At 44.4% G+C, this 22,589-nt stretch overlaps 1 protein-coding gene across 4 annotated transcripts in view; it reads right to left on the bottom strand.

Moving 5' to 3' along the window:
• The window catches only part of DGKD (diacylglycerol kinase delta), a 148,143-nt gene that overhangs the window by 2,617 nt on the left and 122,937 nt on the right, over window positions 1–22,589 (bottom strand). For 3 of the 4 annotated variants that reach the window (XM_040348895.1, XM_040348896.1, XM_040348897.1), the window contains exons 21-29: window positions 22,295–22,402; window positions 22,098–22,211; window positions 20,615–20,749; window positions 13,882–14,048; window positions 11,825–11,930; window positions 10,209–10,301; window positions 9,850–9,960; window positions 5,074–5,188; window positions 2,684–2,814 (exon numbers count right to left, since the gene is read on the bottom strand). In XM_040348895.1, the coding sequence (XP_040204829.1) occupies window positions 2,684–2,814; window positions 5,074–5,188; window positions 9,850–9,960; window positions 10,209–10,301; window positions 11,825–11,930; window positions 13,882–14,048; window positions 20,615–20,749; window positions 22,098–22,211; window positions 22,295–22,402 (1,080 nt within the window). The remainder of the gene's footprint in view (window positions 1–2,683; window positions 2,815–5,073; window positions 5,189–9,849; window positions 9,961–10,208; window positions 10,302–11,824; window positions 11,931–13,881; window positions 14,049–20,614; window positions 20,750–22,097; window positions 22,212–22,294; window positions 22,403–22,589) is intronic. The other variant, XM_040348898.1, reaches the window with a different exon arrangement.

Genomic DNA, 22,589 nt, shown 5'->3' with positions numbered 1-22,589 from the left:
AACCCTGTCCACAGGGTCCACTAACAGGCCAGGTTTGCAAGATAACTGAAGTACATCATATGTGATATCATTTGTGGCTCAGTGATTGCAGTATTCTAGTCTGCATCTCCCCAAGGTAATACATAAAATCTGGCCTGATGGTGGGCCCTGAGGGCAGGGGGTTGATGACCACTGCTTTAGACTATGAGTGATTAAAAATTGTGCACTGCTGAAGAGGACTTGGAAGAAGACGCAACCTGTTGCAGCAATTCAAATGCATTTTGACCTGCCTTAGACATCTTTAAAACAAAATGTAAAATAGGTTGGCTTTATGATCCTGGGCTGACTAGGGGAGGCAATTAAGTGTTTAGATTAAAGGGTAACTCCACTTTCACGGGGAATAAAATAGAAAATAAAAATTAAAAATAATACAGCATTACCTTTCCTTTTCAACCTGCAGTGCTGTAACTTTCAGTAAAATGCAATGCAATATGGCTACCTGGAAGCGTTCTGTACACAGATGGTCTACAGAACGTCCCCCAGATATGTCATTCCCTGCTTGTGTGATTGGCTGACGTCTGCACTAAGATACAAATCAGATTTTTGGCATCCTCTGCATCGAAAATTTCATTTTTGGTGAGATACTCTCAAAGGGTAATCACATCTATAAAGGGATGCAGACCCAGCAGCTTTTCTCATTAGAGTCCTGCAGGTGCAGCAGCTGATTGATAAATATAGACACTCCCATTAAGATTCACTCTGAACATGGACACAGACAAAGAAACAGCTATATCCTAAGGATAACCCCAAGGTAGGAATCTGCAACAGAGTTTGATAAAATCCTTGCAATGTACACAGATCACCAGGGGGGGGGGGGTGCTTTTTTCTCAACAAAAGTGGAGTTACTCTTTAATGTCTGCAAATTTTCTGAAGAGGGACAACATGAAAAGAACCACTTTCTCATGTACACTACCCTTCATACCTAATATGTGTATTTAGGGTACCTTTAACTATTACATAGATTTAAAGTTAATGTGTATATTTTGTATATATAAACACAATATGTAAAAGGATTTCCCATTTTAATTAGTCAAATACAATATATTGCCTATGAATGTTTCATATTTACTATTTGCAGTTAATAGGTGCGGTTCAATGCTCCTTTTCCATGTCTACCATGCTAGCCTTGGCTGACTGAGTCAAATGAGTGACTCTCTAATACTCCCCAAACCTTGTCTGCTCTGTTCATAGAGATTCAGTTAGGCAATGACAATCATACAGAAAGCAGCTCTTGCTGGGCTGTCTCTATAATAAATCCAGAATGCTCTGCAAAAGCCATGTCCTGGGTGCACCTTCTATTGACTGTTTATTGGTAAAAAAATAAGACGCTTTTAATAAAATAATAAAAACATGAAAAAAATTGTAAACATTACACAAACACATAAGCAAACAAGCTAAAGCTGACAAAAAGCCATTACAGTTTCTGATTAAGCAAGGTAAGCATTGTTTGGTATGAAACAAATCCAATAATTGATGAGAAATCAAAGCTGAACACATGCAACACATGAGGGTAGTATGGGGTGTATGAAAGGAGGATGCAGTATATACAAAGATTTGGAGAAAAAGATGTTGGAAGCACAGAATATATTATGGCAGGATGCAGTACAAATATTTGGGGAAAGAACTGTTGGAAGTACAAGGAATGTTATGGTAGAATACAGTATATATACAGAGATTTGGGAAAGGAGGTGTTTGAAGTACAGGGTATACTATGACTTGGTGCAGTATATGCAGATAATTGGTATGGGTGGAGGGGTTGTGATGTTAGTAGTTCAAAGTACCGTATTTATCGGCGTATATCGCGCACTTTTCTGCCCTGAAAATCAGGGCAAAATTGTGGGTGCGCGGTATACGCTGATACCCGCGCCGAGTTTTGAATACTGCGCCGACATATACCGAGCGCAGTACCCTCGGGTATAGTCGGCCAGTCTCTGCTCCTTCCGCGCTCACGTCCTGGACGTACAGGACGTGAGCGCGAGTGTTGCCGAGCCTGCCCGACAATACACGAGTGTACTGCGCTCTGTATATGTCGGCGCAGTATTCAAACTCGGCACGGGAAACGAGCGGGGAGGACGCAAGGACGCCGCAGGAGGACGCCGGACCCGACGAAGAGGACACCCGAAGCCCGCAGACGGACCCTGGACCCGACGAAGAGGACACCCGAAGCCGCAGAAGGACGCCGGACCCGACGAAGAGGACACCCGAAGCCGCAGACGGACCCGACGAGGCCGCCGATGGACGCCGCGCAAGACACCAAAACTAAGTACAAAAAAAAAAACTCCCATAGGATTGGGGGCCACTTTAGGGGTGCACGGTATACGAGGGAGTGCGTTATACCGCGATAAATACGGTACTTCCCCTAACCCCTAACTGGGTTAAACAATAATATTTTGATATCTGCATGGAATATAACAGTAGGTCACATTATGACTGGCTATAGAGTAAAGAAATCTATCTGGATGTGAAAATGTTGGTAATATTGGCCATGTAATACAGGACAGATTTGACATGCAATGATTGGTCAGAGAAGAGAAAGTGCACTAGCAAGACATAACAATTATTGGACACAGAACAAAGAGTGATCAGTGAGCAAAAATACAGAGTGTATAAGATAAGTAGGAGCAGAGACATCTGTGAGAGGTACCTTGAGGTCTCGGCGCTCTAGGTGGAGAAGCTCACAGCCTCGGATGTCATGGCGAGTAAAGACCTCCTTGTACTCAGACAGACTAAGACGCTCCAACCAAAGAGAAACCTCTTCCGTCCCCCAAAGATGAGCTGTCAGAGAGAGACCCTCATAAGAAACCACACCCCAAAGCACAGAGACACCACTTCCCAAGGTAAAGATCACCCGCAGTCCAAAGCAGAGACACCAATTAAGTAAGAGGAAGGACAGACAGCATATACCAAATGATTACTATAGGCATAAAGTTGGTTTTCTCTGCAAGTATGAGAACAACAGTAACACCCTATGAATATCTGCATAGTTTTCAACTACAGGTAAACAAAAATGAAAGGCCCCAGGTGATGTGTAAACTGTTCTACTCTATAGGAAGGACAAACAGATAAATAACAATACTGAGTTATATTTGAAGGAACAACATAGGCAGCAGGTCTGGATTCCTACAACACGGACATGAAACTAGTAAACACAACTAAAGACTGTAGAATTTTGGCTTACAACGTGTACTTGAGTGCCTATGAGACCCTAATATAGGAGTCTTACCTGCCAGTCTTTAAAGCCTCGTACACACGATCAGTCCATCTGATGAGAACGGTCTGATGTATCGTTTTCATCGGTTAACCGATGAAGCTGACTGATGGTCCGTTGCGCCTACACACCATCGGTTAAAATGACCGATCGTGTCAGAACGCGGTGACGTAAAACACAATGACGTGCTGAAAAAAAACGAAGTTCAATGCTTCCAAGCATGCGTCGACTTGATTCTGAGCATGCATGGATTTTTAACCGATGGTTGTGCGTACTAACGATCGGTTTTGACCTATCGGTTAGCAATCCATCGGTTAAAATTTAAAGCAAGTTGGCTTTTTTTTAACCGAAGGTTAAATAACCTATGGGGCCTACACACGATCGGTTTGGACCGATGAAAACGGTCCATCAGACCGTTATCCTCTGGTTAACCGATCGTGTGTACGAGGCCTCAGAGACTTGTTGATCAGTTATGTTTTTCTTGCACCTTGTTCTCCACAGACAGCAGGAAATTCTACAATTCTAAATTATAGCCCCTCTCTTATGATGAGATTTAAATCCCAAATTTACAAGACAAAGCAACACTGCTGAGGATCTATGAAGAAGAGGTCTAAGGTTGCCCATATTTTGAACAGGTATCTCTGAGGCACTGAGACACCTACTTATCTTCTACTGCAATATCATGTTGATGTTGGACCAGTTCTTACCAAATGAGAATTATTATTATTATACAGGATTTATATAGCGCCAACAGTTTGCGCATCGCTTTACAGTGTAGAGGGGGGCCAGTACAATTACAATACAGTTCAATACAGAAGGTACAGGAGTTCTTTAACTCCCTCATTCCCTGAAGTCTTCTGGGACACATCACAGGTCCCATAAGACTGCGGGACCATCAACAAACTGTAGTGAGGCTCGAGCATGCGCAGAGGGCAGCTGGCTGTGAAGAAGAAACCTGCATAGTCAGTTGACCACAGTTAGGATGCCACCAAGAACCCAACAGCTAATGAAGAACTAGCCTGGGTGAGGATGGTGCTGGATCCCTGGACAGGCGAGTGTTTTTTTATTAAAATTCAGCGGCTGCAGGATTTGGAGCTGCTGACTTTTAATTGTTGTTCTTAACAGAGTGGACCTCCTCTTTAACTGATCTTTTAGCTCGTATTACATTTCAATAAATCTAGATTCTAGAATCTAGATAAAACGTATTTAATGAACTGCCTGGGCATACATGTTTATTCCCATAAAGAAAGACTTCTTCCATGTGACAATATCAACGATCTTCCACCCAGCCAATCTATTCTCCCTGCACTTAGGGGGTCAATCAGGGAATGTCCGAAGGCTTGGGAAATGTCCACAAACATATGATTTGCTCCCAATTCAATTCTAAATGATCCAATTGAGCACCAATATTCTGATTATAAGCAATTTAAGGATAAACCATACCTCCCCTTAATTGTTTACTGTTAAATGTTTAACAATGACATCTGAAATCTTGTTGTTTGCATGCAACACTACATCTTACCTTAGTTAGCTAGCTAGTAACTAATTTATGCTTTTCTTTTTTGTATCCGCCTTATGATATTAAATTTAATTTGATGGTGCACATGTACAATGTGTATGCAATGTCATGAACCAGCCTTTTATGTACAATGCTAGATTAAAACTCTTGAATAAATACGTACATATGTATTCCTTTAATATAGACAGCATGAATGCTGTAGACACACAAAGTGCAGACTCTTGATTTAAGGCATATGGCACAGTCTGTCTGCCTATGCCTGCTTGTAAACCCTCCTCAACCTGCATAGCTAAATGGCATCATTTACCAGGCGGCCCGGTGCTGCTCCGGGTCTCTTTGTTCTTGGTATTCTTCTCCTTCTTGAACTTGTTGACCAGTTTAAACCGACTGCTACGTCTACACTTGGAGATATCCAGGTCACCCTGTGCACAAACAACAGCATTTCTGTAAAGAGAAGGATCACTGGGTACCCAGTCCCACATAAAAAGCTAAGCAGATACAGCATGCCGTCATGTGCTGAAGTAATATCTAATGATGGCAAATTATACATTCCTAACTGTATATAAAAATGCTATACATGCAGTTACAAGGCTATAAAACACATGATATAGTAAAAAAGTTCTATATTAAAGCCATGCATACAACTTTAACCACTTGCCGCCTGTCCACAGCACTTTTACTGTGAGCGGATGGCACCTACAGGCTCAGCGACATACATGTATGTGGCTGAACACAGGTGCACTAGTGTGCCCAGTGGATTACCGATGCGACCATGATCACACAGCTCGGTAGGGTTATCATGTGATCACTATGACCAATCCTAGTAATCACAATGTAAACAAAACGATCATAAATGGCTTCCATTCATGACTGCTTGCTTACAGTTGTGATGCTACACTGAACCCGCTGAAGAAGTCCCACTTACGGACGTAACGTGCACAGGGGGAGCAGTCATGTCTGACAACACCCGCAGCCATCTCTATAGTTAGAAACTTACTGTCATGCTCACACGCTTGCACTTGGTTTAAATGCTCTGTCTGTAAGTAGGTTTTTATCTTTATGCTGCTAATAAATCTGTCAAACAGAGCCCTAGATTATTTCCTTTTTGTTCCTATGTTCGGAGGAGAGATTAGCCTTATTATTGACATTCGATCGTTGGTATCCTGTACCCCATGTGGGTTTATGCAAAGTGACCCTTTCAGGACGAATCTGTGAGGTGAGAGGCTAGAGTTATCTGTGGTGGATGGGTTGTACTCACCATATCACTGTCTTATCTGTCATCTGGCACCACACATCAGGAGGCTTTTCATCTCTTATTGCTCTTATATGGACATTCTTTTGGTTTTATATGGACATTTATGCTTAATTTGTTTACTCATTGCGCTGCACTGATTCTGTTATGCATGAAAGGGGTAATACCTTCCGGTGGTCAATTTGTTAAAAACTGAATTCCCTTACCAGGCCAGCTCCTGAATACTAAATTTAGGAGGATGAGAGGATGCTTTAATTTTAGAACCTTTAATCCCATATATTACTATGGGCGTGTTTCTTTATAAGGTTTGGGATGGTTTGTTTATCTAAATGGGCCATGTCAAGCAACAGGGGAAAGCATTCAGTGAGAGGACAATGTTTTACAGTAAGCACAGCAACTGTGATTAACTCAGAAATGTAACTCTGTTTAATTTAACCCCTCAACGCCCGCCGCACGACTATTTACGTCCGCACAATGGCACGGACAGGCAGAAGGACGTATATATACGTCCTTGCCTTTCCGCGGGTCGGGGGTCCGATCGGGACCCACCCCCCCCCCCCCCCCGCTGCGGGCGGATTCCCTCGGGGAGCGACCCGGGCGACGACGACGACTATTCGTTTATAGCCGCTCCGTCGCGATCGCTCCCCGGAGCCGAAGAATGGGGAGAGCCGTATGTAAACACGGTTTCCCCGTGCTTCACTGTGGCGGCGCATCGATCGTGTCATCCCCTTTATAGGGGAGACACAATCGATGACGTCAGACCTACAGCCACACCCCCCTACTGTTGTAAACACACACTAGGTGAAGCCTAACACGTTCAGCACCCTCTGTGGTTAACTCCCAAACTGCAACTGTCATTTTCACAATAAAGAATGCAATTTAAATGCATTTTTTGCTGTGAAAATGACAATGGTCCCAAAAATGTGTCAAAATTGTCCGCCATAATGTCGCAGTCACGAAAAAAAAATCGCTGATCGCCGCCATTAGTAGTAAAAAAAAAAAAAATAATAAAAATGCAATAAAATTGCCCTATTTTGTAAACGCTATAAATTTTGCACAAACCAATCGATAAGCGCTTATTGCGATTTGTTTTACCAAAAATAGGTAGAAGAATACGTATTGGCCTAAACTGAGGAAAAAAAAAATGTATATATGTTTTTGGGGGATATTTATTACAATTCAAAATTGTCGCTCTATTTTTGTTTATAGCGCAAAAAATAAAAACCGCAGAGGTGATCAAAATACCACCAAAAGAAAGCTCTATTTGTGGGGAAAAAAGGACGTCAATTTTGTTTGGGAGCCACGTCGCACGAGTGCGCAATTGTCTGTTAAAGCGACGCAGTGCCGAATTGTAAAAACGCCTTTGGGCATTTAGCAGCATATTGGTCCGGGGCTTAAGTGGTTAATACGAGTTGTGTTAATCCACTGCAGAACAAGCACATACCGCGAACAGAGGATCAGTATTAACTACATCTCTCTTTCTCTCTGCTTCCTGCATCAAAACTCATATCAAACATTGAAAACAAGTTGGAATCACACAGGTACTAAAAGGGAGTTCTAGGGAGTTGGAGGGAGACTAGCTTCTTGATCAACACAGCGATGGGATGAAAATACACAGAAACCACAGGGTTTAGCTGAACTGGAGCACATATGGTAGGTTGGCAGGGAGGCATGCCATCTACTGCTGGGATGTTGTGTGTGTACGTTTCTTTTTGAGGGGGGGTGGTCAGCTTGAGATACACTTACCGTTTTTCCCTGAAAATAAGACCTACCGTGAAAATAAGACCCACTGTGATTTTCAGTGAGGGCTGCAATATAAGCCCTGCCCCGAAAATAAGCCCTAGTTTAAAGTGGTTGTAAATTCCTAGAATCCACTCTATTACAGTAATATATAATATAAACTGTGTAGGTTTCTGTAATCCAATTGAGTCAAATACCTTCCGTACATCACCACTCGGTGGTCAGTTACTCTTTTCTTGTCCTAGCTGTCAGCGGTGGATCTCGCGCCCCCCTCCTCTGCAATGCTCGGAGCAGGGATTAAAGCTCCGGCGGGTCAGGCAAGCAGAAGGTATTTGGCACAATTCTATTACAGAAACATACACAGTTTACATTATATAATACTGTAAAAGAGTGGATTCTACAACCACTTTTACTCAGTTCCACTGGGGATTCCTGACAGTCAGGGAGGGAGAGAAGACAGCACATTACACAGCAAGACTTATTCCAAAAAAAGCCCTACTGTGTCTTTTGTTGCCAAACTTAATATAAGACCCGGGCTTATTTTTGGGGGAAACACAGTATTTGACATTCTCCTCCTAGGTTCCTATTATCTATTCCTGGATCTGCACACTGCCCTCATCCTGAAAACTTTTCTGTGATGCCCCAGTGATCACTGTTCTTTAATTGATATCCAATTTAAAAAACTGATTGTTGTAAATCTTTATCCATTCTGATTGCAATGTGAATTAATGTGATGAGTCACTGTGCAAAAATGTCTACTCCAAGGACTCAAAGTTACATTAAAAATGAGAATTTAAAATACGGAGAGAACTGGAGTTGTAACTAATGGGAACCAATCGGATTTCACAATTTAGTTTTGCGCAAACAATAAACAAGACTTTGGTTGGTTACTGTATGATAAAACTGCAACAGGGTGCCATTTATCATCTCCTCAGTATTAATGGATAAATCCTATAACATATTAAAATGTATTTATAGCCCAAACTTTTTTTTTCTTGTTTTTTTTTAAATAGATTAAGGAAGTTTAGGAATATGGGGTCTACAATAAACGTATCCAATATGATCCACCCATTGATCACGATGGAGCATGGAAAGGTTTGGAAAGGGTTCGAGAACCCCTGTCAGTTTTTTTGCCATCTGTGGCCCATTCAGGTCATTCCTGCACTTCCTATCCTGGCAACAACATTGTCACCTGAAAAGGAAGTGAAATCTTTTTAACAGGTACACAATGACAATAAAATACTTTGGCTAGAGGTACAATTACTCTTTCCTCAGCATTAACCTTCATAGGGAAATGGGACTGCAATATGGGATAGAACAGGGGTGGCCAAACTTTTTTCAAAGGGGGCCAGATTTGATGAAGTGAACATGCGTAAGGGCCGAACATTTTGCTGACATTCTTTGAACCATTAAAATTTGGTCTAAGTGTGTTTGCCCGAGCACTAATACACTGGCCAACAAGAATTATCTTGCCTTTTGTGGCTGTGTGTGGTGAAGAGATGAGCTCAGGCGTATTATTTGGATATACCATATTTATTGGCGTATAACACGCACCTTAACGTTAGGAGGGAAGTTTCAGGAAAAAAATGTAAATAAAGAACTGTGAAGCAAAATAAGGGTCATTGCCCATCAATGCAGCCTTGCCATTGCCATGAATGCAGCCTTGCCATTGCCATGAATGCAGCCTCTCCATAGCCATGAATGCAGCCTGATCGATGTCCATCTGCAGCCTCGGAGGGGAAGCGGGACGAGCGCCAACAAATTACATACAGGAGAATCTCCTGTTTACACAGTAGCCTCTTTAATACAATGTCCCGCCTCCTATGATAGACAGAGGAGTTGTCCAATGGCAGCCCAGGAGACAAGACTTCCTATTACAGATGCCGCAGAGTAAACAGGAGATTCTCCTGTATGTAATTTGACAGCACTCATTCCCCACTCCCTTTCTGTCCCCTCCGAAGCAGCACCGATAAATACAGTATATATCCAAATTACCAGGGGGGCCACATTAAACTGGAATGGGGGCCGCAATTGGCCCCCGGGCCAGACTTTGGACATGCCTGGGATAGAACATATATCATCAAGTCTCACCTCCTCTTCTGTTAGCTCAGAAAGCCATGGGATATCTGTGAGTTTTCGCAGCTCTTGCTCTGTGTTACTGAGCGATGTCGTCAGCTGTTCCTTCTGAGGGGGATCCAAGAGCTGCAGAGCAGGATCATGAGATCAAGTCAAGATTTTTTCTTACTTTTTCTTTACATGGAAATTTCTACTCATCTGTAACTTTTATGTCTATTCTCATGAAAAACGTTGTTATAAAAGAATATATGCATAAACTAGAGTTTAATAGAAACATTAGTAAAGCAACTAAAACTGAAAAATTGTAAATAGAATAAGCATACCATCACTTTAAAAACAAACTTCAGTATGGTGAGACAAATGTCATTACTCACCAATGCCATTTTTCCCTTAAGTAGCAGTTCTGTCTCATTCAATAAAGCTCGGACATTTGTTACCATTTCCATAACATGATTGCAGCTTAGACCCTGTGACAACACAATTAATATTATACATTGCTACATAATGACCTACAACAGAACATACAGTATGCAGTTCTGGATTAGATAACAGGAGACAACCTGATTCATAATGCTGGTCTCAGACAAGAAGTGTGTACCTGGCATCTGCCAATATTGCAGACCAACAAGTAAGGTTCTATACCATGATAAAGGGTGGCAGCCAGGATTGGAAGTCACAAAACAAAAAAAACTGTATAGATACATATGTCAAAATAGATAGTAATACACACCTGACCAACTTCACATAAAAAATATAAGGTTGTTAACCATTTAAGCTTCACACTTTCATATATCCACCCCCTCCCCATGGACCAAAGCAATTTTTAGATTTCTGCTATGGGCATGTTGAATCAGTGACTAACAAAGCCTTTAATGCGCAGTCTTGCAAAAAATACTTAAAAAGAGGAGCTCCAGGCTCCTGCAGAAAAAATTTCAAGTTTAATATTAGCACCTGTCCAGGAATCCAGCTGTGACTTCACTCAAATCGTTTTTCAATCGGCTATCAGGTGCTAGTGCCGCTATCTCCACTAAGGGAAACTGCCAGTGAAGCCTTGCAGCTTCACAGAAGATTCCCTACTGCGCATGCGTGAAGCTTGCTGCTCTCTCTGATGGGGTCAGCTGCAGGGGAAGGAGGAGGTGGCCGAACTTCCGGCTGAGTTTGCCACAGTAAGAAAGTGAGAGCAGGTACCTGTCAAAACCAGGAACCTGCTCCCCCCTCACCCCCAAAAGGTACCAAATGTGGCAGCAGGGGAGGGGTTCTGCGAGAGGCAGACATGCGGAGCTTCTCCTTTTGGGTGGCGCTCTGCTTTAAAGCGGTAGTTCCCCTTCAAAAAAATGTTACCCTTAGATTGATGCTCATTTTGTCTAGGGGAATCGGCTAGTTGTTTTAAAATCGAAGCTGTACTTACCGTTGTAGAGAGCGATCTTCTCCGCCGCTTCCGGGTATGGTCTTCGGGTCTGGGCGTTCCTTCTTGATTGACAGGCTTCCGACAGGCTTCCGACGGTCGCATCTATCGCGTCACGATTTTCCAAAAGTAGCCGAACATCGGTGCGCAGGCGCCGTATAGAGCCGCACCGACATTCGGCTTCTTTCGGCTACTCGTGACGCGATGGATGCGACCGTCGGAAGCCTGTCGGAAGACTGTCAATCAAAATAGGAACGCCCAGTCCCGAAGACCCATACCCGGAAGCGGCGGAGAAGATCGCTCTCTACAACGGTAAGTACAGCTTCGATTTTAAAACAACTAGCCGATTCCCCTAGACAAAATGAGCATCAATCTAAGGGTAACATTTTTTTGAAGGGGAACTACCGCTTTAAATGCATAACACATGGACAACAATGTAATATAAAAAAAAAAAAAAAAAAAGTTTTACCCTCCATTGTAATGGGCTCAGGGGGATATCCCCTGCATGACCATTATAAAGCATATTCAAAGACATAACAGACATTACCTCCGAGGACTATGTAAGACTAAGACAACAGACATTACCTCTGAGTTCTTGTTGTAGACATTCTCCATTGACTTTGAGCTTGCATTGACAGCATGAGCCAGCTCCTGCTCTATACTCGGATGAGAGACTGCTATTTCTTTAATGCTGCAAACACAATTTACAATTTTGTTTATTATACTGCCTCTAGTTGCTCCAGGTCTGGAGCGCTCTTCTTGTGCTGGGAGGGTCAGAGGATTAGGTAAGCAAATCTCCTTTTTCCTCTCCCTTGGAAAAGCAAATAAGCAATTAATCGATGCAAAACGGGCACAGTCCCACTGCATGGGGAAACTAAATTTTTGCCTGGCAATGGGATATAAAATTAACTATGCAATTTAATGTCTATTTATATTTTAATGTTTACAATATGAATGCATATATACAGTATGTCACAAAAGTGAGTACACCCCTCACATTTTAGTAAATATTTTATTATATCTTTGACAACACTGAAGAAATGACACTTTGCTACAATGTAAAGTAGTGAGTGTACAGCTTGTGACAGTGTAAATTTTCTGTTTCTCAAAATAACTCAACACACAGCCATTAATGTCTAAACCGCTGGCAACAAAAGTGAGTACACCTCAAAGTTAAAATGTCCAAATTGTGCCCAAAGTTTTTATATTTTGTGTGGCCACCATTACTTTCCAGCACTGCCTTAACCAACTTGGGCATGGAGTTCACCAGAGCTTCACATGTTGCCACTGGAGTCCTCTTCCACTCCTCCATGATGACATCACAGAGCTGGTGGATGTTAAAGACCTTGCGCTCCTCCCCCTTCCATTTAATGATGCCCCACAGATACTCAAAAGGGCTTAGGTCTGGAGACATGCTTGTCCAGTCCATCACCTTTACCCTCAGCTTCTTTGGCAAGGCAGTGGTCGCCCTGGAGGTGCGAGACCTGTTCTCTGTGAAACCTGTCCTGTTAAACCGCTGTATGTTTGCAGCTCAGTTTCAGGGTCTTGGCAATCTTCTTATAGCCTAGGCCATCTTTATGTAGAGCAACAATTTATTTTTTTCAGATTCTCAGAGGTTTTTGCCATGAGGTACCATGTTGAACTTTCAGTGACCAGTATGAGAGAGTGAGAGCGATAACACCAAATTTAACACACCTACTCCCAATTCACACCTGAGACAGTGTAGCACTAATGAGTCACATGACACCGGGGAGGGAAAATGTCTAATTGGGCTCAAATTTGGACATTTTCACTTAGAGGTTTACTCACTTTTGTTGCCAGAGGTGTAAACTTTAATAACTGTGTGTTGAGTTATTTTGAGGGGACAGCAAATTTACACTGTTATACAAGCTGTACACTTACTACTTCACATTGTAGCAAAGTGTCATTTCTTCAGTGTTGTCACATGAAAAAATAAAATAAAATGTTTACAAAAATGTAAGGGGTGTACTCACTTTTGTTATGTACTATACATTAAAGAGGTAGTAAACTCTGAATTTTTTATTTAACCTACAGGTAAGCTTATACTAAAGCTTACCTGTAGGTTTGATGAATACCTCCTCAACATGCACCGCTTAGGAGATATTCTAGGGAGCAACAGCCGGTGGCGTCACTGGCGAATACGCTCTGAAGGAATTACTGTGGCGTTCCTTCAGAGCCCTGTACCGTAAAAAAAGTCACAGACATCTTTTGGCTTGGCCATTGGGTGAAGATGAAAGCCCTGTCAGCGGTGACAGGGTGCAGCTAGAGGGCTTTGTTTCAAGCCAAGTCTTCCATAAAGTTCTATTATGCCATGCATACTAGCATATTATGCCTTTACCTTGCAGGTTTTATTTTTTTTTTGTAAACTTTACTGCCGCTTTCACTGTATATTTAAATACACTATGCATAGACTCGTTAAAATAATTATGATAAACGAAACTGCCCCGTGAGTGGCATCATAAGGTACCAGATAATACCGAACAACCTGACAGCAACCCCCCCCAATAAAAAAACAGGCTCTGGTGTACTAATAAATGAAAAACAACCTCTGTACTGAAATACTTTTACAATGCCACAAATCACACAAAGACAATGTTCACAAGGTTCTAGCAAAGTCTCACCAGTGAATGAGGGCACCAGCAGCCTGGCCAAACCGAGACACCTGTGCTGCCTCCTCGTCAGAGAGCACTTCTGGGTGTAAAGATGTAGCAGTGAGAGTGGAGCTGGTTTGCCTTGACAAATCACATTTCTGCTTATCTTTCCAAGATTTTAATGTGCTTTCAAAGGCCTGAAAAAGATAGAAAATTACAAGACTGGAGCGCTGTAGGTTGTAGCCGAGGGTGATGCAGGCTCCTGCAGATATTTGTAGGCACCCTTTGGAGTTTGCAACTATTGTAGCCCAGGATCACATGAATACAATAGCATATCTGTGAAAGGTGAGGGAATAAGGGGATTTTTAATACAGCTTACCTGTAAAATCCTTTTCTTGGAGTACATCACGGGACACAGAGCGGCATATTCATTACTATGTGGGTTATATGGAGTACCTTCAGGTGATGGACACTGGCAATCTCAAACAGGAAGTCCCCTCCCTATATAACCCCCTCCCATAGGAGGAGTCCCTCAGTTTTGTAGCAAGCAGTATGCCACCCAAAATGTTCCCCATAAGAGGGGTGGGAGCTCTGTGTCCCGTGATGTACTCCAAGAAAAGGATTTTACAGGTAAGCTGTATTAAAAATCCCCTTTTCTTTTCCGTACATCACGGGACACAGAGCGGCATATTCATTACTATGTGGGATGTCCGAAAGCAATGCTTCCAATGAGGGGAGGGAGACATCTCAGCCAGGAGATTTAATTCAGAAAGTATTCTTTAAATCATAAAAAATCCAAATTAAATCCAACAAAAAATAATTATTCTGATTAATTTAATTAATTCATTAATCAATCAAGGGTGCCCCGAGTCTAGAGGATCTCAAATCGCAGCCTGCAGCACTGCCTGTCCAAAGGCTGCATCGGCCCTTCGTCTCACGTCCAATTGGTAAAATTTTGTGAACGTGTGGACCGACGACCAGGTTGCCGCCTTGCAAACCTGAGCCATAGAGATCTGGTGGTGTGCTGCCCAGGAGGCGCTCATGGCCCTAGTAGAATGGGCCTTAACTGATAAAGGAGGGGGCAACCCTTTCAAGCCATAGGCCTGACCGATTACTTGCTTAATCCATCTAGAGATGGTAGCTTTAGCTGCTGCCTGACCTCTCTTAGGCCCTTCCGGCAGAATGAACAATGTATCTGTTTCTCGAACCTCTTCTGTAGCTTTGAGATAGGCCTTCATGGCTCTGACAACATCCAAGGTGTGCAGTAACCCTTCCTTTCTAGAAGAGGGTTTTGGAAAAAAGGATGGTAGGACCAAATCCTGGTTCAAGTGAAAACTGGACACCACCTTGGGCAGAAAAGACGGATGTGGACGGAGAACCACCCTATCTTTATGTAGAATGAGGTAAGGTTCTCTACAAGACAAGGCTGCCAGCTCTGAAACTCTTCTAGCGGAAGCCATAGCGACCAAAAATACCAACTTCCGAGTCAGTAAAACTAACGGAACCTCTGCCAGAGGCTCAAATGGCTGTTTTTGCAGTGCTGACAACACAAGGTTCAAATCCCACGGACAAACCGGAGACTTGATGGGGGGATTAATGCGTAAGACCCCCTGTAAAAAGGTTTTAACCAAAGAATGCGTGGCTAACGGCCTCTGAAACCATACAGATAAGGCAGAAATCTGTCCTTTAATAGTACTTAAGGCCAAACCTTTATCTACTCCTATCTGGAGGAAACGCAATACCCTGTCAATGGTGTATTTGCGTGGAAGCCATCTCTGGGACTCACACCAGCTTACGTAGGCCCTCCAGACCCTGTAATAAATTACTCTGGAGACTGGTTTTCTAGCCTTAATCAGAGTAGAAATAACCTGGCTAGATAGGCCCCTACCCCGGAGGATCAGGGATTCAGCCGCCAGGCCGTCAAATTTAGATGCCGTAAGGCAGGGTGGAGTATCGGGCCTTGAGAGAGTAGGTCTGGCCGAAGTGGAAGGGTCCATGGTTCGCCCACTGACATTCTCACGATCAGTGAGTACCACGACCTCCGGGGCCATGCGGGGGCTATCAGAATGACTGGTTTGTACTCCACCCTGATCCTGCGCAGCAGGCGGGGCAGCATCTGTAACGGGGGGAAGGCGTACAGCAGATTGAACGGATGCCAAGGGCAAACCAACGCATCGGTTCCACAGGCCAGAGGGTCCCTTGATCGGGACATGAACTTGCTCAGTTTCCTGTTGAACCTTGATGCCATGATGTCCACATCCGGAGATCCCCACTTCTGGCAGATCTCCTGAAAGACTTGGGGATGGAGGGACCACTCCCCTGAAACTAGCTGCTGGCGACTTAAGAAGTCCGCCTGTAAATTGTCCACCCCTGGGATAAAGATTGCCGAGATGCATGGTACATGCGACTCTGCCCATAGGAAAATTAAGCTCACTTCCCTTTGGGCGGCTCGACTCTTCGTGCCCCCTTGGTGATTTATATATGCCACTGCTGTGGCATTGTCGGACTGCACTCTCACTGGAAACCCTAGAAGTTTGGACGTCCAGGCCTTTAAGGCTAAACGGGCCGCCCTGATCTCCAGGACATTGATTGGCAGCCGTCTTTCCGACTCTGTCCAAACTCCCTGCTGGACTTGCCCATCCAGGACTGCTCCCCAGCCCTTCAGGCTGGCATCTGTGGTTACCAGTTTCCAGATGATGGGACTGAATGACTTCCCCTTTAGGAGGTTCTGAGGCTTTAGCCACCAGTAGAGGCTTTGCCGGACCCTTGATGGAAGGATCAATGGAAGATCCAGGCGTTGCGGATCTTTGTTCCATGCAGACAGGATGGTTGCCTGCAGGATTCGAGTGTGTGCCTGAGCGTATGGTACTGCCTCGAAGGTGGCCACCATTTTTCCCAGTAATTTCATGCACAATCGTATAGTTGGCTGCCTTTTGCTTAACACCAACTGGATCAATTCTTTGATCCCTTTGAACTTCTCTAAAGGAAGAAACACTCTTTGCTGCTCCGTGTCTAGCAGCATGCCGAGGTATTCCAATCGTTTTGTGGGTTGTAAAGCCGACTTTTCTTGGTTTAAAACCCAACCGAATACCTCGAGGTACTGAACTGAAAGGGCTACCGCTCGACACAGGCCCGGAGCAGAGTGATCTATGATCAGGAGGTCGTCCAAATAGGCCAGGATCAAGATTCCCTGGGTCCTTAGATTGGCCAAGATGGGGGCCAGGACCTTCGTAAACACACGGGGGGCAGTAGCCAACCCGAAAGGAAGAGCCACAAATTGATAGTGGCGCCCTGCGATAGCAAAGCGTAGGAATTTTTGATGACCCTGAAAAATTGGAACATGAAGATACGCGTCTCTTATGTCTATTGAGGCCAAGAAATCGTTTCGCTGCAAGGCTGCGGCAGCAGACCGTATGGATTCCATCCGAAAGGACCGAATCCTCAGGTAAGAGTTTAGAATCTTTAGATCCAGGATGGGCCTTACATCGCCGCTGGGCTTTGGCACAATGAACAGATTGGAGTAAAAGCCTAGCTTGTGCTCCTGAACTGGTACCTCTACGATTACCCCTTGGTTTAGAAGACGATCCAAGGCTGTTAGCAAGGCAGCCCTCTTTTCCGGATCGCTTGGAATTCTTGATTCCTGAAAATGCGGAGGGGGAAACTCCCGAAATTCTATTTTGTAACCAGTCGCCACCAGGGAAAGAACCCATTTGTCGGGGATCTTGGCTTCCCAAACTCTTGCAAAGAATCGAAGCTTGCCCCCCACCCGATTGAGTGGGGGCGCCCCTTCATAACGCTGACTTTGGAGCAGGTTTAACTGGCTTGCGGACCCATGGTCGCTTGCCACCCGCGGCCTGCCCTTGCGACTTATTACCAAAGTTTGACCGTGCGGGAGGCCGTCGATACTGCCTGGGGGCCGAGGGCCCTGGGGCTGGGGATTGCTGCCGCTTAAATGCTGGACCCCTAAATCTCCTTTTGACTGGTAAAAGAGTACTCTTGCCACTAGATATCCTCTGTATGTACTTATCCAGATCTTCCCCAAAGAGCCTCCCTCCGTGGAAGGGAAAACCCGCCAACAGTTTTTTACACGGAGTCTCTGCCGACCAATTCTTTAGCCACAGGAGCCTTCGCATATGCACCAAAAATAGCGACAGACGGGAAGCTTGTTGGATGGAGTCCTTTATGGCATCCACCGCGAAACATAGAGCCCTGGGAAGGTCGGCCAGATCCTGTGCCTGCTGAGCCGGGAGCTCTTTTAGCATCTGCTTAGTCTGGTCTTTTAACGCCTGACAAACGCCAATTGCAGCCACGGCCGGTTGCACCACTGCCCCTGCAGTAGAAAAGGATGCCTTCAAAAGGGTTTCCAACCGCTTATCAACCGGATCCTTGAACATCTGTATGTTTTCTACTGGGCAAGTTAAAGATTTGTTTACGCAGGAAACCGCTGCATCCACAGCGGGAAGCACCCATTTCTTTGAAAATTTTTCCTCCATAGGGTACAAAACAGAAAACCTTTTAGGAGGAACAAAAATTTTATCGGGCCGGGCCCAATCTTGAAAGATCAGGTCTTCCAACAATGGGTGAACCGGAAATACTGCGTTACTTAATGGTGCCTTTAAGGAGCCCAAAGAAGACACGGCAGGAATCTGAGGCCCTGGCGAGGGCAGCTTAAAAGCCGAGCGGACCATGTCTGTTAAAGACTGTACCCACAGATTCTCAGCTTGAGAGACCGAAAAGGGTTCCTCAATAGTGGACTCCTCAATGTCTGAACCTTCTAGGCCCTGCTCCGTTTGGTCCTCCTGGGATTCTAAATCCTCTGGGGAGAGAATCTCAGCATCAGAGGACACCAACTTAGGGGACGGAGATCTAGTCCGCTATTTGGCTGCCAGAGAATTAGTAAGAAAAGTAGTCAGCCTCTGTTCTAACCCCTGCAGGGAGACAGATAACATATCCTGCGTGACAAACACTGGGTCGGGCAGAATGGGGCCAGCCACAGCACCCACCACACCTAATGGCTCCTCAAAGGCGGCATCTTCTAGCTTTTTAGGAGAGGACAGAACTTGATTAAGATCCTCCGAGCTAGAGGGGGAACCCTTCTGTTTCTTTGCATTTTTAGCACCTTTAGTCCCCGAACCTTTAGGGCCCATGATACAATACCGAGGGACTCCGCTACTAACAACTGACTGTTGTAGCAAGGAGAACAAAAAAATATAGGTAGCTTAAGGTAGAAAACCTTATAAGCCAATGGGAAGGTAGTGCAGACCTTTCCCTGAAAGAAAAACTTTTTTTTTTTTTTTTTCGTTTTGTCTTTGTTTTTTTTTTTTTTTTTTTTTGCTTTTTTTTTTTTTTTTTCAAATATTAAAATTTTTGCACTTTAAAAGGTACTGTGTGAATGCCAGACTGCTGTCAAAAAACCCTTTGGCTTAATAGAGAAAATCAGGGGAACATCTCCTATCTTCTCCCTTTAGTCAGTGAGGAGCTTAGCTCCAGACCTAAACAGGTCTCTTTTACCGCCACTAGGTGTCACCCTGCTCCGCTCTGTGTCCCGCTCTGAGCTCCTCCAGTCAGCAGACGAATCCTACACTGACCGGAGGACAGAGCTGCTCAAGATAACAGCGAGGGGGGAACGCCCCTCTCACCCTGCCGACGTCACGACGCTCCCCGCCCCCTCCGCGCGCATCTACATCATGCGCGCGCACGCGTCCCAGAGGGAAGCATGAAGGAGAGGAGCAGCACGCCGGCGGCGTCCGGGGACCAGAGCTGTAGGGGAAAACGCACCTAAATACAGGTAAGTCCCTGGCCTTAAGCCGAGAGATAACGGGGGGTGGGCTTGCCCTACTTGTCCTAGAACCAGGCAAAAGCCTCTACCCCCCAACAACCATGCGGGACAGCCACCAGCAACACAGTCCGTGGGGGTGGGGGAGTATGCTAGTAATGGGAGGTGACCATCCTGTCTAGCAGACATAGTGGTAAAGTTTGCCAATGCAGAGCATCCCAGGCTAACCCAACTAGACTTCCCCCTGAGAGACCTGCCGACGAACCAAGTTCCGCAGGCCCCCCTCTTACCTGCTCCACGCTGCAGGGTATTGCAGAAAGCAAGAGGCCCAATCTTCCCCCATCTCCGTGGGTTCTGTACTAGACCTTCAGGGACCCGGGTCCTGCTGGAACACCACTGCCCTGGACCTATACAGCATCCTGGCAACAGTACCTTTTGGACTTTAGAAAGCTCAAAGTTCTGGGCCCAGGATCCAGCCCCTTAAAAAGAGGCATTATAGGCGAAACCCCACGACTTGGGGCCCGGGTACTGTCCACTTTGGCTCTGAGGCACTTTGGACAGATCCGGTATAGTCTGCCTAGTCTCAAGGACCTGGAGGCAAACTTCTTGTGACCAACACCTAAGACACTGGCGAAAAAACTGAGGGACTCCTCCTATGGGAGGGGGTTATATAGGGAGGGGACTTCCTGTTTGAGATTGCCAGTGTCCATCACCTGAAGGTACTCCATATAACCCACATAGTAATGAATATGCCGCTCTGTGTCCCGTGATGTACGGAAAAGAAATATGTACATTTCTGGCAGCTCATGGGTTGAAAAACTGCAGCTTCCCTTCTTTATTTTTTTTTTTTTTTAGCATGTATGCTTTGTATACAAGTGCCCCCTGACCTTACCTAAAGATCACATGATAATCATGAGGTCTCTATGTGTTCAGGTGTATGAATACCCTTTTCCATATTCAATAAACCATAAATGCTGACAGAATTACCCTGTCTCGCGTGAGGGTCTGTGTCCTGTTCTTGTGCACTATACGGATATAACCTGGTGGTTGAATCCAAGCCTCTCCATCAACTTGTACAGGGACCCCTTCCTCACCGAGCACAGTGATTTTCACCATTCGGCACTACAGAAGAATAAAATTTGAAAATTAAAATTAATATGACGCCATTTTGAGTTTCCAACAAGTTCTAGTTCAAGTTATATTAAAGTGAGTCTAAAAGTAATTTTGACTTTTCAATTTTGATTTGTGCTGGTATTGTTATAGCTCAGCAAATCAGCCAGTACCACCTTTTCCCTTTACCTTTGTCCACATGTCTTTAAGAGTTGTACTGGTGTCAAAAAAACTTCCATACATTCAGAATTCCTTCTATTGTCCGATTATGATACCTGTTGACACATGGCTGTCTATGTACAAAGTTATATTAATAAAAAGTCCCAGGTATCCCTTCTGCAGAAGTCCTCTGGACTTTTCCATGTTAAACTCATATTTCTCAGTATTTTTTTTTCTGATGCTGCCAATTATACATCATTAGGTGTATTTATATGCCATCGGATCACTTCATATTGTACTGAATGACAGTAGTAGCAGTAGGGTGCAGTTGTGCTGTCCTCTTAATTACTTAGATAATTTAGCTGCCTACAGTTTTATTTGTTTTTAATAAGTGGGCACACTAACGAATTTGCATTGTGAAAAGGAGCAGTCAAACACAACCACTGTGTAGTCATAAAATAAAAAAAACGTGTTGCTTTATCTGCATCAAAAAAGGGGATTTATGTGCATTTTTGTCAATATTAATTTATATACTAGTTTATGAAAATATTTTATGATATTAATAAAGTTGATATAAAAACCTTATTTAAAAAAAATATCTGCTACAGAGTGCTTTGATACTTTGATGCGTAGTACACAATGGCCTGATTGGTCAGCATCAGCTCTTCTTCAGCACATTCAGTTGTGTTTGTAAAAACAGACTCTGCAAACTACCCGCAAAGCAGTAAGGGCTCTTTCACACGGAGCGGATCCGTATTGATCCGCTCCGTTAGCCCGTTTGGCTCAGCGGGGATTCCTCCGTAAATCCCTGCTGAGCTGTCGGCGGACAGAGCGGTCCCCGCACACAGTGCAGAGACCGCCCTGTCTCTCCTCCGCTCTCCCCTATGGGGAATCGGATGAATACAGACCGTGTGTCCGTATTCATCCGGTCCGTTCCGCCGGACGGAAGAAAAATAGGGTTTTCTTCCGTCCGCAAAAGCGGATCTTTGTGGACGCTAGCGGATGCATCATCCGCTAACGTCTGCAATCCCATAGGGATACATTACAAGTCCGTAAACGAACTTGTAATAAATGGACCGTTTGTCCGTACGTGTAAAAGGGCCCAAAACCTGCCGAGATCATGAAACACTATCCACATATTGGCTACAAATGGTAAAAAAAAGAAACATATATGCATGTAGCAATATCAGTAGAGTGTTACCTGAGCAATCCGATGATGTTGTAGCTTAATGACCCTGGACACTGCCATCTGCATACTGCCAAATACAGCAACCACCTCCAAGATCTTATCATCAAAGGAAGGTGCAGCAAATGTCTGTAGAAAGAAGAGAATAACGTATTTATAATAGTCACACAAAGATGCACTCCAGATGATCACTAACATTACAAGAAACTTACATCATCTTCCTTGTTGCCTCCCCAGAAGTTTGTCCCGCCAGCGTAACTGGGAATGTTCAGTACAGCAATTCCTTGCAGGCTGGGTAGAGGAATGGGCACTCCATCACACTGCGGGGGACATGGGGGTAAGTGGAAGTAGACACGCACATCCACTGAGAAAGAAAGAGACAGACATCTAAAAGAAGAGAGACAGACACAACCAGTGTTAGGGACAGACACAGAGACACACGAGATGAAGAAACACAGTTTACAGGGACTCCAGACAGACAGAAGATGAGAAGTAGTGATTGAGCGA

Source organism: Rana temporaria, chromosome 4, assembly GCF_905171775.1.
Source record: "Rana temporaria chromosome 4, aRanTem1.1, whole genome shotgun sequence".
NCBI lineage: Eukaryota > Metazoa > Chordata > Amphibia > Anura > Ranidae > Rana > Rana temporaria.
This window is presented reverse-complemented; position numbering and strand designations above follow the sequence as displayed.